The sequence below is a fragment of the Daphnia carinata genome, chromosome 3 (assembly GCF_022539665.2).
Source record: "Daphnia carinata strain CSIRO-1 chromosome 3, CSIRO_AGI_Dcar_HiC_V3, whole genome shotgun sequence".
Taxonomy (NCBI): Eukaryota; Metazoa; Arthropoda; class Branchiopoda; order Diplostraca; family Daphniidae; genus Daphnia; species Daphnia carinata.
This window is the reverse complement of record NC_081333.1, coordinates 1,286,775-1,303,044: the sequence shown is the minus strand read 5'-3', so window position 1 is coordinate 1,303,044 and position 16,270 is coordinate 1,286,775. Positions and strand designations below refer to the sequence as shown.

General features: G+C 40.0%; 4 protein-coding genes and 1 long non-coding RNA gene across 5 annotated transcripts; 3 read left to right on the top strand and 2 right to left on the bottom strand.

Moving 5' to 3' along the window:
- Positions 1-188: 188 nt before the first annotated feature.
- Positions 189-3,851, bottom strand: LOC132087824 (uncharacterized). The gene is made up of 3 exons (XR_009420651.1): positions 3,047-3,851; positions 647-738; positions 189-376 (listed from the first exon to the last, which is right to left on the bottom strand). It is a non-coding gene; the product is annotated as an uncharacterized LOC132087824 (long non-coding RNA).
- Positions 3,852-4,897: 1,046 nt separating this feature from the next.
- On the top strand, positions 4,898-9,670 carry LOC130693654 (DENN domain-containing protein 2B-like; the record flags this gene model as incomplete). Its single annotated transcript, XM_057516843.2, has 9 exons — positions 4,898-6,109; positions 7,357-7,451; positions 7,517-7,721; positions 7,794-8,018; positions 8,101-8,390; positions 8,452-8,629; positions 8,700-8,945; positions 9,028-9,256; positions 9,337-9,670. Coding segments are annotated over 9 exons (2,715 nt in total), but the record flags the coding sequence as incomplete, so codon positions are not given.
- A 318-nt stretch (positions 9,671-9,988) lies between these two features.
- LOC130693648 (PRELI domain-containing protein 2-like) lies at positions 9,989-11,403 on the top strand. Its single transcript, XM_057516836.2, has 4 exons — positions 9,989-10,207; positions 10,265-10,335; positions 10,396-10,556; positions 10,624-11,403. The coding sequence occupies exons 1-4, from the start codon at positions 10,078-10,080 to the stop codon at positions 10,793-10,795; spliced, it is 534 nt and encodes a 177-aa protein (XP_057372819.1). The 5' UTR covers positions 9,989-10,077; the 3' UTR covers positions 10,796-11,403.
- Positions 11,230-12,579, bottom strand: LOC130693662 (ribonuclease P protein subunit p29-like). The gene is made up of 7 exons (XM_057516851.1): positions 12,519-12,579; positions 12,343-12,391; positions 12,239-12,288; positions 11,970-12,163; positions 11,708-11,904; positions 11,460-11,635; positions 11,230-11,403 (listed from the first exon to the last, which is right to left on the bottom strand). Exons 1-7 carry the CDS (start codon positions 12,577-12,579, stop codon positions 11,267-11,269), a joined length of 864 nt encoding a protein of 287 aa, XP_057372834.1. The 3' UTR covers positions 11,230-11,266.
- On the top strand, positions 12,571-14,021 carry LOC130693642 (charged multivesicular body protein 1B2-like). The gene is made up of 4 exons (XM_057516831.2): positions 12,571-12,712; positions 13,030-13,274; positions 13,340-13,560; positions 13,625-14,021. Exons 1-4 carry the CDS (start codon positions 12,706-12,708, stop codon positions 13,758-13,760), a joined length of 609 nt encoding a protein of 202 aa, XP_057372814.1. The 5' UTR covers positions 12,571-12,705; the 3' UTR covers positions 13,761-14,021.
- The last annotated feature ends 2,249 nt before the right edge of the window (positions 14,022-16,270 follow it).

Below are 16,270 nucleotides of genomic sequence, written 5' to 3'. Positions count from 1 at the left end.
GGTTCGTGGGACGAACTAGAGTACATATACATGTACCTATTGTTTACACAATGTAGACTTGCACACGTTTTGGCGAAAGTTAATGATGCTGACGGTCATCCATAGTTTTGACCTTCTCCTGGCTTATTCTCTTAGCTCCAGGACATTGGTGTGAATACTTTCGTGACAACAAAAAACTATTAAAGAAGATCGAAAGCCACACCTACTGTGTTCATCCGTGCAAAAAACGTATTTCGTATCCACCAATGTGACGAAGACTAGACAAGTTATAGCGTGTGCCCCTCAGCGGTCTAACAGCTTATTATAATTTGACATCATCTCCAAGAACAGCAGCGAGTACTGCCCGGCGTGAGCTCACGGTTCTTATAGCCGAGAGCTAAACAAAAAAAAAAATTATTTCCAACCGAGCGTCTTGTCTAAGCAACTATAGGCGTAAGAGTTACGCGAGAAAAACATAGCCAACACTACGTGGGATTTTTTGTTTTCCTTTCTTTTTTTTCTTTTGCTTTCTTCTTTTAAAATAAAAAAAAATCTCTCCACAAACGCTACCGCCAAGAATAATTCGGCCTGAGATAACAGGATTTTCCTTCAGTAGGGAGTCTCGTGACGTCGTGAGAGTCCGATCCCTCCGTCGTGATTTACAGACCCGACGAAGCCAGGCTCGTGTTTCGTTCCTATCCATCTGCTCATTGTCTTTGATGCATTCACGATGGGTCGTTCTCCCCGCCTGACATTCGGCTCGTTTTTTTTTTTTGAACCCCACCGCAAAGAGGAAAACAAAAGATAGTTAGACCTCAAGTCGGACTCGGAAAAAGATGCTCAACAGTGCGATACAGTTCCACGTAGACAATTATAAACGAGAAATAATTGGATTAACTACCACGGCAGAAATTTTTTTGTTCTTGTGTTCGGTTTCCTTGAAGGAAACGACAATAATCGGATGCCAAATGTTTGTTTTTTCCCTTCAACAAACCACAATGGTATTCGCCCGGAGGTTGCGTAGATATACGCGTAGTAAGACTACGAAGGTCGTTTTGCTGTTTTTAGATAGAATATTATTGACGTAAGCCAGCAGTGCGGTCACCATTTTTTTTATAACCGGTTTGTGTTTTTCTCCCATTCAAAACACATGCAATGAAGGTCTTTGTTTTCGTGACCAAAACACGTCGCTTTGTATGTCTACATGCGAACCTATACCTGCAATCATCCGACATTATCACGAAAAAAAAAACGCTGATGACGAGGAGGAACGGTTTGTTTCTTGCTGCCGTGACCACTACAGTTTGACCAGATGTGTGTGTGTGTAACGACAGCGATAAGAAATATATGGACGTCATTATCTTCGATTTTCTTCCACCATGTTGTAGACGGGACGTTCTTCTTCTCTTTTTGGGTTGAAACAACACGAATTGGTGGGAATAGCCGGGAATAAAATAAAAACGTTGACCCGGTTCTTTACGGTCCGTTTGACGGCGTTTAATTCACATTATGGTAAATAAAAAGGTCTTTTGGAGATTGTGCACGCTAACGGACTTTTTAGTTTTAATTTTTTCCTTCTTTTTGTTCCGCTTTAGTGTTTTTTGGTGTCATCTTGTTAGAGTACATCTAGCGCAATACAAGACAAAAGCATCAACGTGTACAATTTCGGTCAAATTTCAATCTCGGAAGGCGAAATGTGTCGCGCGACAGCTTTTTTCACGGTCACGCTTCCGCACCGTAACAAACAACTAAATAGCTGAATAAGCAAATCTTTTTTTTTTTTCCTTCCTAATTCCTCGTGACACAAAAGTCAAGCACGGGGAAGGACAATTATAGTTGTTACTGTCGTGTATACGGTTCAAATGTTTCGACGGTCGTTTTCTCTACAGTTACATATCTCTCATTCTTCATTATTTTTATCGAGGTCTTCCTTCTATTCGAGATTCTCTTCCTTATAACATGAAACGTATAAAAACATTTGAAAGCCTTTTTTTTTTTATTGTGTGGCCTTCTACGTTGAAAGGACACAGTTCGTTTCCTGACGCCCTTGATGGATTAGTCCCTGGATAAAGAGGTGCATGCAAGTTTGATCCATCAAACTCTTTCAACAAGCATGTATCAAAGTAGAGCCGCAAATCTACCTTTCTCCTTACGCTTTTTATCTCATTAGGCCATTTTGAATTGATCCGACGAAAGCAAGGGACGCTGTGTTATAAAAAAGAAAAAAAAAACTGGACGGGCTAATCGTTGGGCCTCTACGATTAAACTACGCTGCTGGGCAACTACGAGCCTCCTTTTCACTAGATTTCACCTAATTTTTATTAATATTTTTAAAAGAAAAATAAATTCAGAAGAAAAAGAGAGAGTCTGAATGAGGAGAGCCACACAAAAGTATGCTGAGGAAAGGAAACTTGGTATTTGTACAAATAACAGAAGAGAATGAAATTTTTTTTCAAGAGTTCTCGGTGCAGGGACCGGATGAGGGGGAAAAAAGACAAGTTCGTCACGGTGTGGTACATCTTGGACCTCATGCTCACCAAAGTATAAAATGTAGCGGCGTCATTCCATCAATGTCTAGAGACACAATTTATCAGATTTAAGTTAAAGAAAATCATTCCCCCCTAAGAGTTTTAACAACGATGCCATTCGAATTTTGTTTCTACACTTTGACACCAATCGCATTCATCATCCTATGTGCTTCCATCTAACGTTGAAATACTCTTTGAAAAGATACCGACGATAATTACACTTCCAAATAATAAAAAATAGGCCTACCCTTCATGTGAGGCAATGCTTTAATATGCCCTCTGAGGGGAAAAAAACCAAACAAAATGAGGGTGGATAACTCTTTTGTTTTGCCCTCTGCAGAGTGTATATCGAGGTTACCACCTCTGATCCCACCTCTGGCTACTTTATATTACCTGTCGCGTTTCCTGCCGCATGTCATGTGATATATAGACAGCTGGCAACAAAACAATAATCACGTACGCTAAACTATTGACTAAGTGAAAATACGCTGCACAAAAAAAGTTTCGCTTAGACGTAGAGATCACGTTACAATAAAAACGACACTTTACCTGGAGAAAACGGTGAGCATCCATTCAAAACGTGGACGCCATATCTAGTTGCTGAACAGTTTGTTGTTTTCTTTTGTTCGTTTGTAGATTTCTCTTGCATCCCACAGTGTCGAGTTCTTCGTAAATTAGACTGTCGGATGTTAAAGGCTTTACGAGAAGCCTAATTAAAACGTGGCTCTGATACAACGAGCTTGATCATGTTCCGATTACATTCGTGTCGTAATGTAGATCGAATGGGAAATCACTGGAAAGTAAAGGACAATTGCACTAGACTGTTGATCAAGCATGTTTGTTTTTCCATCTTCCACAAGTCGTTCATGAAGTTGGTTTGTCGACGAGTTGCAACGTTAAAAAAAGTGGGTGAGATTCACTATACTCTCGCTATTGTTCCGCTTTTTTTTTTTTCAAGAAAAACTAGAAAGTCACGTTGGGAAGAAGTGAAAAATCGTGGAGAGAGAGACCAAAAGAGATTGCTGCTGCACGATCTCCAACTAACAACAATTAAGATTCAACAGACCTCCCAAACGTATGTGTGTCTACGTAAACTTTGAGTTGGGAGGTGACGTGACCATAAAAATGTGGTGTTTTGGAGACAAAAACGTATGAAAATGAACTCACTTATTTTGAAAACAGAAAGGGAAAGTTGCACAATTGTACCGTTAACCTATTGTGTTTCATTTGTTTGATCACTGTCGAGTTCAAATTGCAACAAGTTTGCACGCCGAAAGAAGGGGAGCTATTAGTTTGGCAGGATAGCCGCCAGCGCCATTGCGGTGAAAAATCTAAACTACCCCGTTCGCCTTCGATGGGAAAGGAAAAAATGTTGGGAAAATGACAGTTGGGACTGAGAGGAAGGGAGAGCCAGTTGCACTGGAACTACGGTCCGAGCTGGGTGTGTGTAATTGTTCGTATGTGTGTGTGTGTGTCTGTGTATTTTTGCCAGTAAAGGTCAGAATTCATTTGGAGTTTCCTTAAAGATAACGTAAGTTCTTTATATTTGCTCGTTCTACCTGTAACGATTGTGGGAGGAGATTTATCCGTTGCCCAAACATGGAGATTGTTGAATCGAACACTGTTGAAGGCCAGCCAACTTGAATTACGCCAGCGTCGTCTGCTACGTTTCCACATTTAATTCCCCTTTCAATTAAAAACTAAGACTAGGAAAGAAAAAACGACATATAATTTGTCTGTTGTCACTCAAAAAGAACGAGGCTCATTATCTTCTGTTAGATTTTAATCATTTTTCTTTTTATTTACCTGCCCTTTGCCACTCTTTTATTCTACTGTGTGTGTGTGTTCAAGTAGGTCACTCCGCCCGCCCATTTTTTCTGTCGTAACCACAAAAGAGACTGCGGAAAAATCGAAATTCATTTTTGCATCTATTTACGAATAACAAAAAGCCGGTTAAAATTGTTGTTGTTTGAACTCTTTTGTTATCGAGAGAGCGTCAAACACTAGCAGTGATTTAGGTACCTTGTTCTTTCTCAGTTTAAATAGTATTTACCATTTCAAAAAAAAAAAAATCTCAAACGGATAGATATTCGTAAAACACATAAGAAGGCGTTAATAGAAATCCTCTGGCGAGTGACTCGCACCTTGGTCGACCACCAAAAATCACCCGGCTTCTCGATTGGCTTCTGCGGTCTGGGAAAACGACTTTCCCATCTTTTCCTTCTCTTTTTCTTTGCTTTTTATGATCTTGTGAAGTGAGTTGCCATCGTCAGTAACCAGTGTCAACTCTTTTTCTAATGAGTTTGGTTTTTTTTCTTTTTGTTCCCCCCTCTTTTTACGACAGGACTGTCTGGATTGTTCAAATGGGCCAGGGAGCCGACATGGACTAACTGAAAACAGACTTCTCAAACGGACTGAAACACAAAGGAAGGAGAGAAAATAGATTCACGGAAAGAAACACGGATAACGTGTGCGAACCTCGGCGCGTTACTGTGCAATCGATTCGAGAAAGATTTGAAATTCAGCAACAACAAACTCCGCCCCCAAGTCGTAACGAACAACCGGAAATTCTGTCGGAAGTCGACTCAAACCATAGTGGATCGAGTAACGCTAGCGAAAGTGACCACAGTTCAACCGGCGGTGGGTTTCAGCAACACAGCAATCGCACCAGTATCAAACGGAGTCCGGCGTTTCGAACGGGACTCAAACCGGCGGAAGCCATTCCCGAAAACATTTTAAAGAAACCTTCACTTATCCGAAATGGCCTAAAGGATCCCAACGTGATCATCATCAAGAATCATAAAAAACCGAGTCTCAGACGGAAGCCTGGAGTGGATCGCACATCCAAACCGAATCTCAGCCCCGAACCGACGGCTACAATCGAAAACGATCCACTGATAGAAGAGGCGTTAAAAGCGCCACTACCCACCGGCCCAGCGCCTAAAAAACCACCTCGAACATTCGTTCACGATGCATTCATTCAGCAGCAGAATGTCACCGATGAACCGGATAGCAGCCCACAACGTCCGGTGCGACGGAACAAAGCCCTACAAAGTCCGGCCAAACCTGCCAGACCGACGAGCATCGCTCTCGGATCGCCTTTCACGATGAGCCGGTCTAAAACGGAACCGTTTCTATTGGGCCGGAAAAAGTCCGTCGAATCGGAAGAAGTTCCAGCTGTGGAAGACCTGAGGCGATCGCCTTTAGACGATGTTGAATTCTATTTCAAGGAGAGTCGATGGCTAAACCCTGTACAGTGGAACAGTTTCTCACCGACACCGTGCGTGACCAAGTCTCCTTTGAAGAAACAAACGAGTCCTCGAGTATCGGCTTCCATGCTGACCATATCCGATCCGGCTTTAGTGCAAGGGAGGAACGGAACGCGTCATGGAGGCAAAAATGTGGCCGCTCGCCATCTAGAACCAACGAGGAGGATGAGCTGCGATTTTGACGCAGGAAGGCGCCGTCCGAGTAGCTCCGAGTTTACCTGGCAGTCGTCGACAACTCCGGGGTTGCTGGGATTTCACGGTCGTAAAGACTCTCCCGTCTCGCTCGGCCACGTCTATGAACAACCCACGCTTGAGGGCGGCCTGCATTACATGGTGAGGCATTCCTGACCTTTTCTTTTTCCAATACGTTTCGCTTTGTGTTGAACTAAGAAAACGAAAGAGAGTCGTCTATTTTCCATGAAGCCGTAAGTCTATTGTTTTGTTCCACCTTTTTTGTCCCTCCCCCATGGCGATAGAATCGATCGGCCCATCAAGACGGAGCCAAAACATGCAATAATCAGATTCGTATGGTTATGCCAAAAAGAAAGTAACGTGTTGTGCAGCACGAAATTTCGAAACGTACAACTGCAAAAAAAAAAAAAATTATTTTCAAAGAGGAAAATAACATCCATCACATTGGGAAAATAAAGTCCGATCATCAATTGCTTCACAGGGAAAGTTAAAAAACAAAAATAAAGACCGACACGTCCTTGGCTATTTAAATTAACGCACATACTTTGACGTTTTTTTTTTTCTTTTGGTTTGAAATCTTTTTTCCCAACGTTTGCGGGTGGTCTTAAAGGAAGCCCGTAACACATTGGCCTAATAGGCATGTTGATGATAGGTAGAGGAATGACCGCCGGAGAGAAAAAAAAATAAGAGGGTGGAAAACGCTGTCGTTGTATTTTATTTTTCTTATGCAGCTGACTCCCTTTTTTGTTTCTCACGGATGGCTATTTCAAACACTCTTGGTCTGGGCAAACTCCGATGGTTTTTCAATAATGCTTTCCGCCATAGTCGTAAAACTAGTTCCCGATGTGAATTTGTTTTTTTGTTTTTAATATTTTTACTATTTAATTTTTTTTTATCATTTCCCCAAACTGACCGTGAGAAGATTTTCGTTATCGCTATTAAATTTTATATATTTTGTTTTCCTTGTATTCGATTTTGACTGCATTTCGACATAAGGAAAGAATTTTGAAAGTTTGATATCTATCTCTTCATACCCCAGCGTATCCGCTTCCGTTCAGGGGATCCGTCAAAAAAACATCGAACAGATGGGAAAAAATGAAAAAAAAAAAATGTTCTATTTATGACTTACGGCAATGACAGAAATAGCGCTACGTCTCAGCGGGGCAACAAGAAAAAAAAATCCGTTCATCTAAGACGATGGATTTTGCGTGTGACATGTGTGCTTCCGCAACCACCGTTAACCCGAAACGAATAAACAGCTGCAACCGTGGTCCGTTACGTTCTTGACCGACACTAAAAATGGCTTTATTTTTTGTTGTTGAATTCTGTATAATACCCCACAAAACATGATGGTTTTTCAATATTTTGCTTGTTTTCTATTTACGTAGTGTTCACCCATTATGGAAGTCAACGATATCCACAGTTGGCACAACGAGATGAGGGTCACCGACGACAGCGACTGCGAGTCGGAAAACGATTTCAGGTACAATTTTTTTTTTTTAAATCATTCTGACATTATCGGAGTTTTGTTTTATTACCTCAAAACAGGAAGAGTCAGCTGGTGGAGGATAGAAAAATTTACGTCCGCCGAGTCTCCAGTAACGTTTGCGACCTGAGAAAAGCCTCTAGACCGTTGTCCACCAACGTTGAACCCGGAGCCGGCCTTTTTGAAACCTTCCTCGAAGTGGCTCTCTTTTACGACCGTCATCAACATCTTCACACTCCTTACATCAAATCCAGCTATCCCAAATCGGTATCTCTGCTACTTGCTTTTTAAATCGTCGAGTGAATAATCAAATGTAATTTTTCTATATCAATCTTTCAGTCAGCTGTCCCTTCTGGCATGGAACATTTTTGCTTCCCGGATTCAACGCATTGGCCGCCACCACTACAGACGGCCGGTGAACCGTACACCATCATCTTGACCGATTCCAAAGGCGATCGAATGTACGGCTATTGCCGACGGGTGGTTCCAGAAGGAGCTCAAACCTGCATTCCCATCACGTATTGCTTATTGAGCCGCCATCGAGCGGCCGGGTTTTACAACAAGGTAAAAAACATCGATTTCTTTTTTTTTCCTTTTATTTTTATTAGCAATATAATTTTAATCGCCATTTTCTGAATCTCGACAGCTGTTGAACGTCATGGTGTCGCGGCACGGGGTCTCGGTGTCCCAGCGTCTAGCTCTGCTCGATTGTTTGCACAAACAACCATTTCCAAATCCGGGCCGTTTTGTTGAATTCCCCGCCGAAAGTCCCGTCAGTGGAAATAAGGTCAACAAAGTACAGCGGTTACTCGACGGACGTCTGGAGGACATCGATTTGAGGGTACTCTTTGAACGGCTTAACGAAACGGTCGTCCTCCACGTCTTGGGCACTGTCCTATTGGAAAGAAAACTCATTTTTGTCAGTCAAAATCTCAGGTAATTCCTTTGTTTTTCAACTAGTGCTTCAACGTATTTACATGCAATTATTGATTTTTAGTGTGCTGTCGCTTTGCATCGACGCTGTTCAGTCTATGCTCTACCCATTTGTATGGCAGCACACTATCGTGCCCGTCCTTCCTCAGTCCATGACGGAAATAGCATCAGCTCCCACACCTTTTATACTAGGCCTTTTGTCTAAAAATGTCGACGATTGGAAGTCCATCTACCCTGATCAGGTATTCATTATCATAACATAAATATTCCATCGTTTTTTTTTTCTAGTGTTAATCTCTCATTTTTATTTAGGGTATGCTGGTTGATTTGGATAGCGGCAAAGTCCTCCATAACGTTGGTGACGAATCAACCATTCTGCCTCGACGGAGCGTGCGTAAGCTCATGTCAGACTGGGAGGTGACCGTCAATATCACTCAACAAGCGGAAACTGCCCGCAATGCTCTTTACAGCGAGAGCTTTTTGCGGATGTTTGTCGACCTCTGCGGTCACTATGAGCAGAACATTCACTGTAGCGATTCTGGCCACAAGTACTTTGAGGTATTCTTTTTTTTTTCCTATTGGTTTGTTTGGTTCTGGTTAACCAGACACATAACATTTTGGTTTTCTCACATTCAATTAGCGAGCCGCTTTTACTCGGAACCATTCGAATTCGAGTGTCCGCGATTTCTTGGAATGGTTCACCGAAACGGCAATGTTCAATTTATTTATCGAATCACGCTTGAGACACGACGCTGTTCAAACACTGTATGAGCACAAAATCCTTGAACATTCAATGCAAATCGTACGACCCAATACCCAACTGATTTTGCCCAACTCCAAAATTCTTGGTCGCAAGATCAAAACCATCGGTAACAATACGAAACTGCGCCCTTGATCGATGGCAAATATCTTATTTAATACTTTTGTTTTTCGCATTTTCTAACAAAAGGGGACAAACTTAGGGAGATGAATATGTTTGCTTGACTGCTTGATGCCGGACATTGACTACCATCTTCGACAGTAGCACACCTTCACTGTAACATCATTCACGCTCTCTGAGGGTCAGGTTGCCCTCCGCTTCCATGACAAACATGACCTTATTTAATTTGCTAGTCACGCCTCACTCGTTTCTGTATAAACTGAATTTAATACTCTCGCCCACCTGGACGAGTATGATATGCGCTGAGACAAAAGCTTTTATGCTAAATTGAAATAATTTTTTTAAATTAAATATATTATCTCTGTACAAGTTATACGATCTGAACATACATTTAGTGAACATGTTTGGTTTTCATCTCACTTCTATTTATCGACTGTCGAAGCAGATAGTTTAGAGAATAAGATAATTGTTATCATTGTTGGAGTGACAAGAGTCCACAAGGTTTTTGCTACTAATGCAAAAATCACCTGCTTTGGCACAAATGTAGGATGAAAAATGGAATCCATCATTCTTTTTTCACATTTAAAATCGACTATCAGCTATTGCCTTATTGCGTTGGCGATTACTGGCTTATCGTGAAATTTGCTTCAAATAAATATATTGAAATGGCAACGCTGTAGTTCAATATAAACAGACGATTTTTTTACGTACCGGCGCCACGGTTGTCAGTCAAGAGTCTCAAACCCGGCCAGCCTGTCAACGGACCATTGAAGATCTGAATCGTGCACACCATCACACGTTTTTTTCACAATGGGGAAATTCACATTTCAACATATATATGAATTTCCCTGGGAACTGGTAACGCATACTCATTTAACAAAATATCCAACTGAAAAGGAAAAAAACATCGTTGGAGCTGAAGTTGTCGAATCAAAAAAAGGTAGTAAAAACTCATTCTTTAACTCAGTCTTGCAACAATAAGTATTTTTGTCAAAAGGACCAGGCAATCACCTTTATCTAAAGGTTATTGTCACCTGCTTAAATGTGCTCCCTAGTGTATTTCGAAAGGTAGAATTTTTACCATGTTAATGCTTCATAGTTATATTTATCATTTATTTTTGTATTCAGCTCAAAGTTCTTGATGTCCCTAACATTGTGTATGAGGAAGAATGCTGGATTGATACAAATAGGAGAATAGCACAACTTAAAAGTAAACCGTTAGGCTACCAGAATTATGCTGTGATGACTGAGAGTTCTACATTTTCACCAGCCTCAGAGAACCCAAATTGGTATTTTGCCAATTATCACCAAAACTATTACAAATGATAGCCATGTTTGTTTCTGTATCTTTGACAGGACCCTGTTTACACAAGAAGGAGTTATTGAAATGATTGGTTTTGGAAGAATGAGCTGGCTCATTGAAGTGTTTGCAACCAAGTTCCTGACCAGAGGTGCTAAGCGTAATGTTACAATTATGGAAGAAATAATGAGGGAGAGGCTGGCTGCATTCAAACTATTGGCGCAATAATACTCGCCGTTACGTCTCAGTGACATGAGATGTACTTTAATTGGAGATTAGTGAATGAGTTGTGAATTAATTTCCTAGTCTTAGAAATTTAGCTGGAATGAAACAATAGGTCCTGGGAGGCGTTGTTTGTTTTATCTTCTTCCTGAGGCGTACCTGCAACTTTTCCATGACTGGCCACGCGAGTCGTAGCCATTTCATTCGCAGATGTTCTGTGGTAAATCGTCTTTAGTTTAGCTGCCTACCGGTGTTTTCTTAACTTTGTTTAGTCTAAGTTTTTCCTCCTTTTTTTACAACTGTACGTTACGAAAGGTTGTATCTGTTCCTCTTAAGCCATTACTACTGCACTACTAAAACGAAACAAAATATCACGAAGAAATTCTTAACTGAAAAAAAAATAGTTTTCGATACCTTCACCCAGAAAAAAAATTGCTAGATAAATTCCAAAGTATCAACGTTTATTCCCAAAAAAGTTCAAAGATCTATCGTAGGTTTACTTTTGAATTTCCTTGCTGCCCTTTCACTGGGCCTTATGTTCATGTGGTTACCAAACAATGTAAAAGTCCATTTGCTGACATTGAACGTGAATACACTGTCCCGCTTAGGTATAACTGCATTCAAATAAATATTAAAACTAGAAATACTGTAATACAGTGAGCTAACTTACTTCTGAGTTGATCGTCTTCACAGATGATCTGAAAAGTGTTTTTTGTTTCTAATACCACAATGCCCTTTGCACCAATGTATGATGGACACTTGGATCTTGTTACCATTAGCAAACATCCATGATAATCTGCTTTTGCAATCCGCTGATACAATAAATCCTTATTGGCTGCCTTAGTGCTATACATTTAAGTTAGAGCTTAACATGTAAAGTTTTAAAAAATTTGATCACCAATAGTTAGCATTACATACCTGTTTTCCAATTCTAAAAAATTTTCCATATATTCAACCCATAGTTGGTGTAGGGGAGCACATGCTTTGTATTTTATTCCTGTTTTTGGCAACTTATGTAGACCAAGTTTTCTTTTCTCAACAGATGTCAAAACCTTCTTTCGTGTTCGGGTCTTTTTATTTTCCTTTGCAGGTCTACTAACCTTTAATGGAAAATTCTAGGCAACAGCAAACATTGTTGTTAAGCCAAGTAGCATATAGGGAAATTAATGTGGTTGCTTACTTTCTTAAACAAAGCTGACAAATCCTCGGGTATGACTGGGGTTCTTGGTTGGATGTAGCTCATCAAAAATTTATCTTCCCCTTTCTTTACATTTGACTTAATTTTACCCAATAGCAGGGACTGCCGCTCCAGAGTAACACGAACTTCTGCGGGTAGGGGTTGGTAAATCATCATCTCAGACTCTTTGCTATTTTCTAATTAGAAAAAAAATTATAATTATCCACATATATTATAGTGTATAATTATAAATTGATAGTGATTATACCTACCATCTTTTTCCATAATTTTAAATGACTTTGGATTGTGAAAGACAGTTCTGCTACTTTTTATAAACAAAACTTCACCCACGTTTCCTTCCGAACAACTTGTTTACTGTGCTGACGATTGGCGCACTGTTGCCTCTGCCAAAAAATCATCAAAATCTATCAAAAGAAATAAAGTATCTAAAAATACAAGCAAATAAGCGCATTTGTAAAAATTAAAATTAAGGGCGAGTTAATTTGGGTAAATATTGACACTTTTTTACTATCTTATAAAGTACGGCATTGCTGTATCTGATAATCCTATTCACTTCCATCAGTTGAACAATTTCATCACAAACCTGAGTCATAACAATTCGATGTCATAAATTGTTTTGCTGTATAACCTGGACCTGGGCAGGGATTTGTCGGAAAGTGTTTTCAGTATATTGGCGAACTTTAAAGATTGAGTTCGAAAAATTTCGTTACTTTGCGAAATGGAGAGTATCCTTTTCAAATTAAGCTAACTTTCTGAAACATACATAGGCGTTTTAGCAATTTAAGTCAATTTTTTAGTTGTGTTTTGATTTAGTATTTACAATTTGCTAGCATATTTTAGTTTCTATCTTCTTTAGGTCTCTATTATAATCATAGCCTAATTATAATACCAGTTTCTGATTGGATAACTACAAAACATATGAATTGATTTCAGAATGTGATCGCTAATAGTTATATTTCGAACTTGATTTATAATTTCTAGCTGTGCTCTTAATCATAATCCTTGAAATGTTTAGTTTTTCCTTAAGCAAAGTTTTGTTTAGATCACTTATTCAGTTTGAAATTTACCGTCAAAGAATTTGAGAGGAATTCAAAGAAATGTGACAAAGAAGAAAAAGCAGAAAGGGCAAAACTGAAGAAAGCCATTCAAAAGGGAAACATGGAAGTGGCGCGGATTCACGGCGAAAATGCCATTCGCCAAAAAAATCAATCGCTTAATTTTCTTCGTATGGCGGCGCGAATTGACGCAGTAAGCAGTAGAGTGCAAACAGCTGTTACAACTAAAAAGGTACCTTTCAGTAGCAGTAAAGCCATGTTCACTATCACATTGTCACTAAACGTCTGGTGTTAAAGGTTACACAATCGATGGCTGGTGTTGTCAAAGCGATGGACAGTGCTATGAGGTCTATGAATCTGGAAAAGATTTCAGCTTTAATGGACAAATTCGAAAAACAGTTTGAAGATCTCGATGTTCAGAGCTCGTGCATGGACACAGCCATGTCTCAAACCACAACCACTAGCGTTCCTCAGAATGATGTCGACTTCCTCATGCAGCAAGTGGCAGACGAAGCGGGGTAAGAATTAATTTGACAGATCTAATCTTTACGTGAAATGATGAAAATGTTATTGCTCAAACAGCATTGAACTCAATATGGAACTACCGCAAGGTAATACGAGCACACTGAATCCCAGTGTTACCGTTGGAGCCTCCACGCAAGCCTCCACCGAACAAGATGAATTGACGCAACGTCTAGCTCGTCTTCGTCAAATGTAAAAGTCGTTTACACTCCATCTATGGATATTGGCTCCTTGCTTTCTGAAATTCATTGATCTTTCGATGGCAAAGATTTCGTGGGAATAGCCTAGTTCCGCGTTCGCCCACAACACACCTGTTTATATTTTTACAAGTTGCTCCTTCATAAAGAGTTAAACTCGTGGGTGTCTTTAAAACTCTCTCAAGCACCAGTTCATTCATGAATGTGTGCCGCGTTCGAATACATACATCAGACGTCATTAAAAGTTGTTTACATCCGGATGTCTAATCATTTCTTCAAAATTCTAATCGCAACAGTAGAGGCCCTTCTGTTTGACACAGACGTTGCGCACTGTGTTTGCTTCTAGAATACGTTCTCAGAAATAGGAATTTGATTTTTATAACTAAGGCAAAAGGAGAGCGAGAAGAGCCATTTCTTTTGGTCTACTTTCTTTGTTAAACGCATTTTTCTTTTTAAAATCTCAACTACTTTTGCTACGCTTGGTGACGTTCGCAGGACAAAGGGATTTGTTTCTATCACTTCATGTCGCCAGTGAAGGAAAAAGAATGTCAGCCAGGTTAAGGCGTCTATTGGTTTTCTTAGAAGAAGTATTGCTAAGTGATATTCAATTCAGCTAGTATTGAAGAAAGTGATAAGTATAGAGCATCTCCCTTCGTTTATCTCTCACACGCTGCAAAGTAAAAAAAAAAAAAGATCGATGTTTCTTAGCATTCGCCGACCTAAGCAAAGAAAAGGAAACATAAAAAAAGGGTGGCGAACGATACCGTCTGTAGCGGAAGAATAAACAAAACGGAACACAACAAGCTGGCGTTTTCTAGTTACAGAACTCGATTTGAGACCCTCTTAAATAGATAGTTCTGTACATATAGAACTACACATCGTCAACCATTTGCTGGCTGTGACAACGACCATTTCCGTCCTGAATCAATCTTTACAATTGGACAGCAGATGTGACCCTCATGAAGCAAAAAATGTGGACAATGAAAAAAAAACGTACCCTGAGCAGCACTCGTGTTTGAACCTCTTTTGTAATCGACGAAATGGAATTGTGAATGTGATTTACTCGGTTTACAAATGTCTTAAAAATCATTTCCTAAAATAAATTATAGCTTTGGTGCTGACTTTGAGGCTTTGCCATTTCTCATAATTTTCTTGGAAAATCTTCGATGAAAAGTAAACAAAGATTATCGAAGAGACAAGTCCCTAGCAACATAAATAAAGTTATCTACCAGCCGTGTAATATATCTGTAAGGGAGAATCCGCAGCTGTCGTTTTTCGATCAGAACCAAAATAATAAGCTATTATAGGGATGTAGGTGTACCTTTGGCTCTTCGACTCAACGTCCACTTTCTTTGGCTTATTTTCTGTGCCACACATAATGCTGATCATTCACACGGTTAAGGCAAAGCCGTAACGCCAACCTATAGAGCTGTATTGATTAGAAGGCAACACACACAAGCGCTGATGGCAGTCAATTTTGATAAAGGGGAAGAGAACAAATAGTTCTTGTTCCTATTGTTTTGTGCGACCACTTAACCAACATAGTACAAGAACCCAATGCTGATAGAGTACTTTATATTGTATGTGCTCCATAGAGAATGGATTTTAGTTACTGCGGAAAATTGAAAAGATGGAGTTCGCAAGCTATATCTTAATATCGGATATCATACATCATGTCTAGTTAGCCACGCTTACTAATTTATACGTACAGTGCAAGCAATTCACTCCAATATGCATGGAATAGCGAACAAGTTTCTTTGAAATCCTTCGCAGTTATGTCACAATTTATGGTAGTAAGACTTTCGAAGCGGTTTGCATACTAAGCCTGTTGGATTATGAGTGTCTTAAAGTACGACCTTACATGTATCTCAATTTTTTTAGTTCAGTTCGTATAAATCTACGAATTACATTACATTACAATGTTACAGATATTAGATTGGGTCGTACTCGATGATTAGATGTCTGGCTCGTGGGCAGGAAGAGCCACTTCACGTTATCTATTGGTTAAAACTTACAAACCTACCAGTTCATCAACCAAGTTAGTGGGTTTTGATCTTTATGTTGTAGCGAACGGGATACTACGAGATCGTGATAGCGGCGTCTGTAACGTATCGAATTGTTGTGTGTCACACGTGTAGTTTTGTTATTAGGTGTGGTAGTGCCATTCTCTAAATTTAGCCAACTGTGCCCTAACATTGAGGCATGACTCTTCAAGCATATGTTACGTAGTCGTTGGTAAACGAGTGTCCCATTTTGCTTTGATATAGCTAGGTAGCGTGTAACGCTTTGCGCACTACTTTCCTCCGCCGGGCGACGGGTATGTTGGCGGTGAAGCAATTAGTTTTTCCCATCAGTGGGCCTGAATGCACAGCGAAAATTTATCAGTCGATCCGTCAAATAAAAAATAATAAGCGTTTGCATCGGTGAAAAATATCACCAAGGTTTCATCCGGTTCATTAAGGGTTTCTTCCGCTATGTTTGTATTGCCTACAATAACGGCTGCATTAAC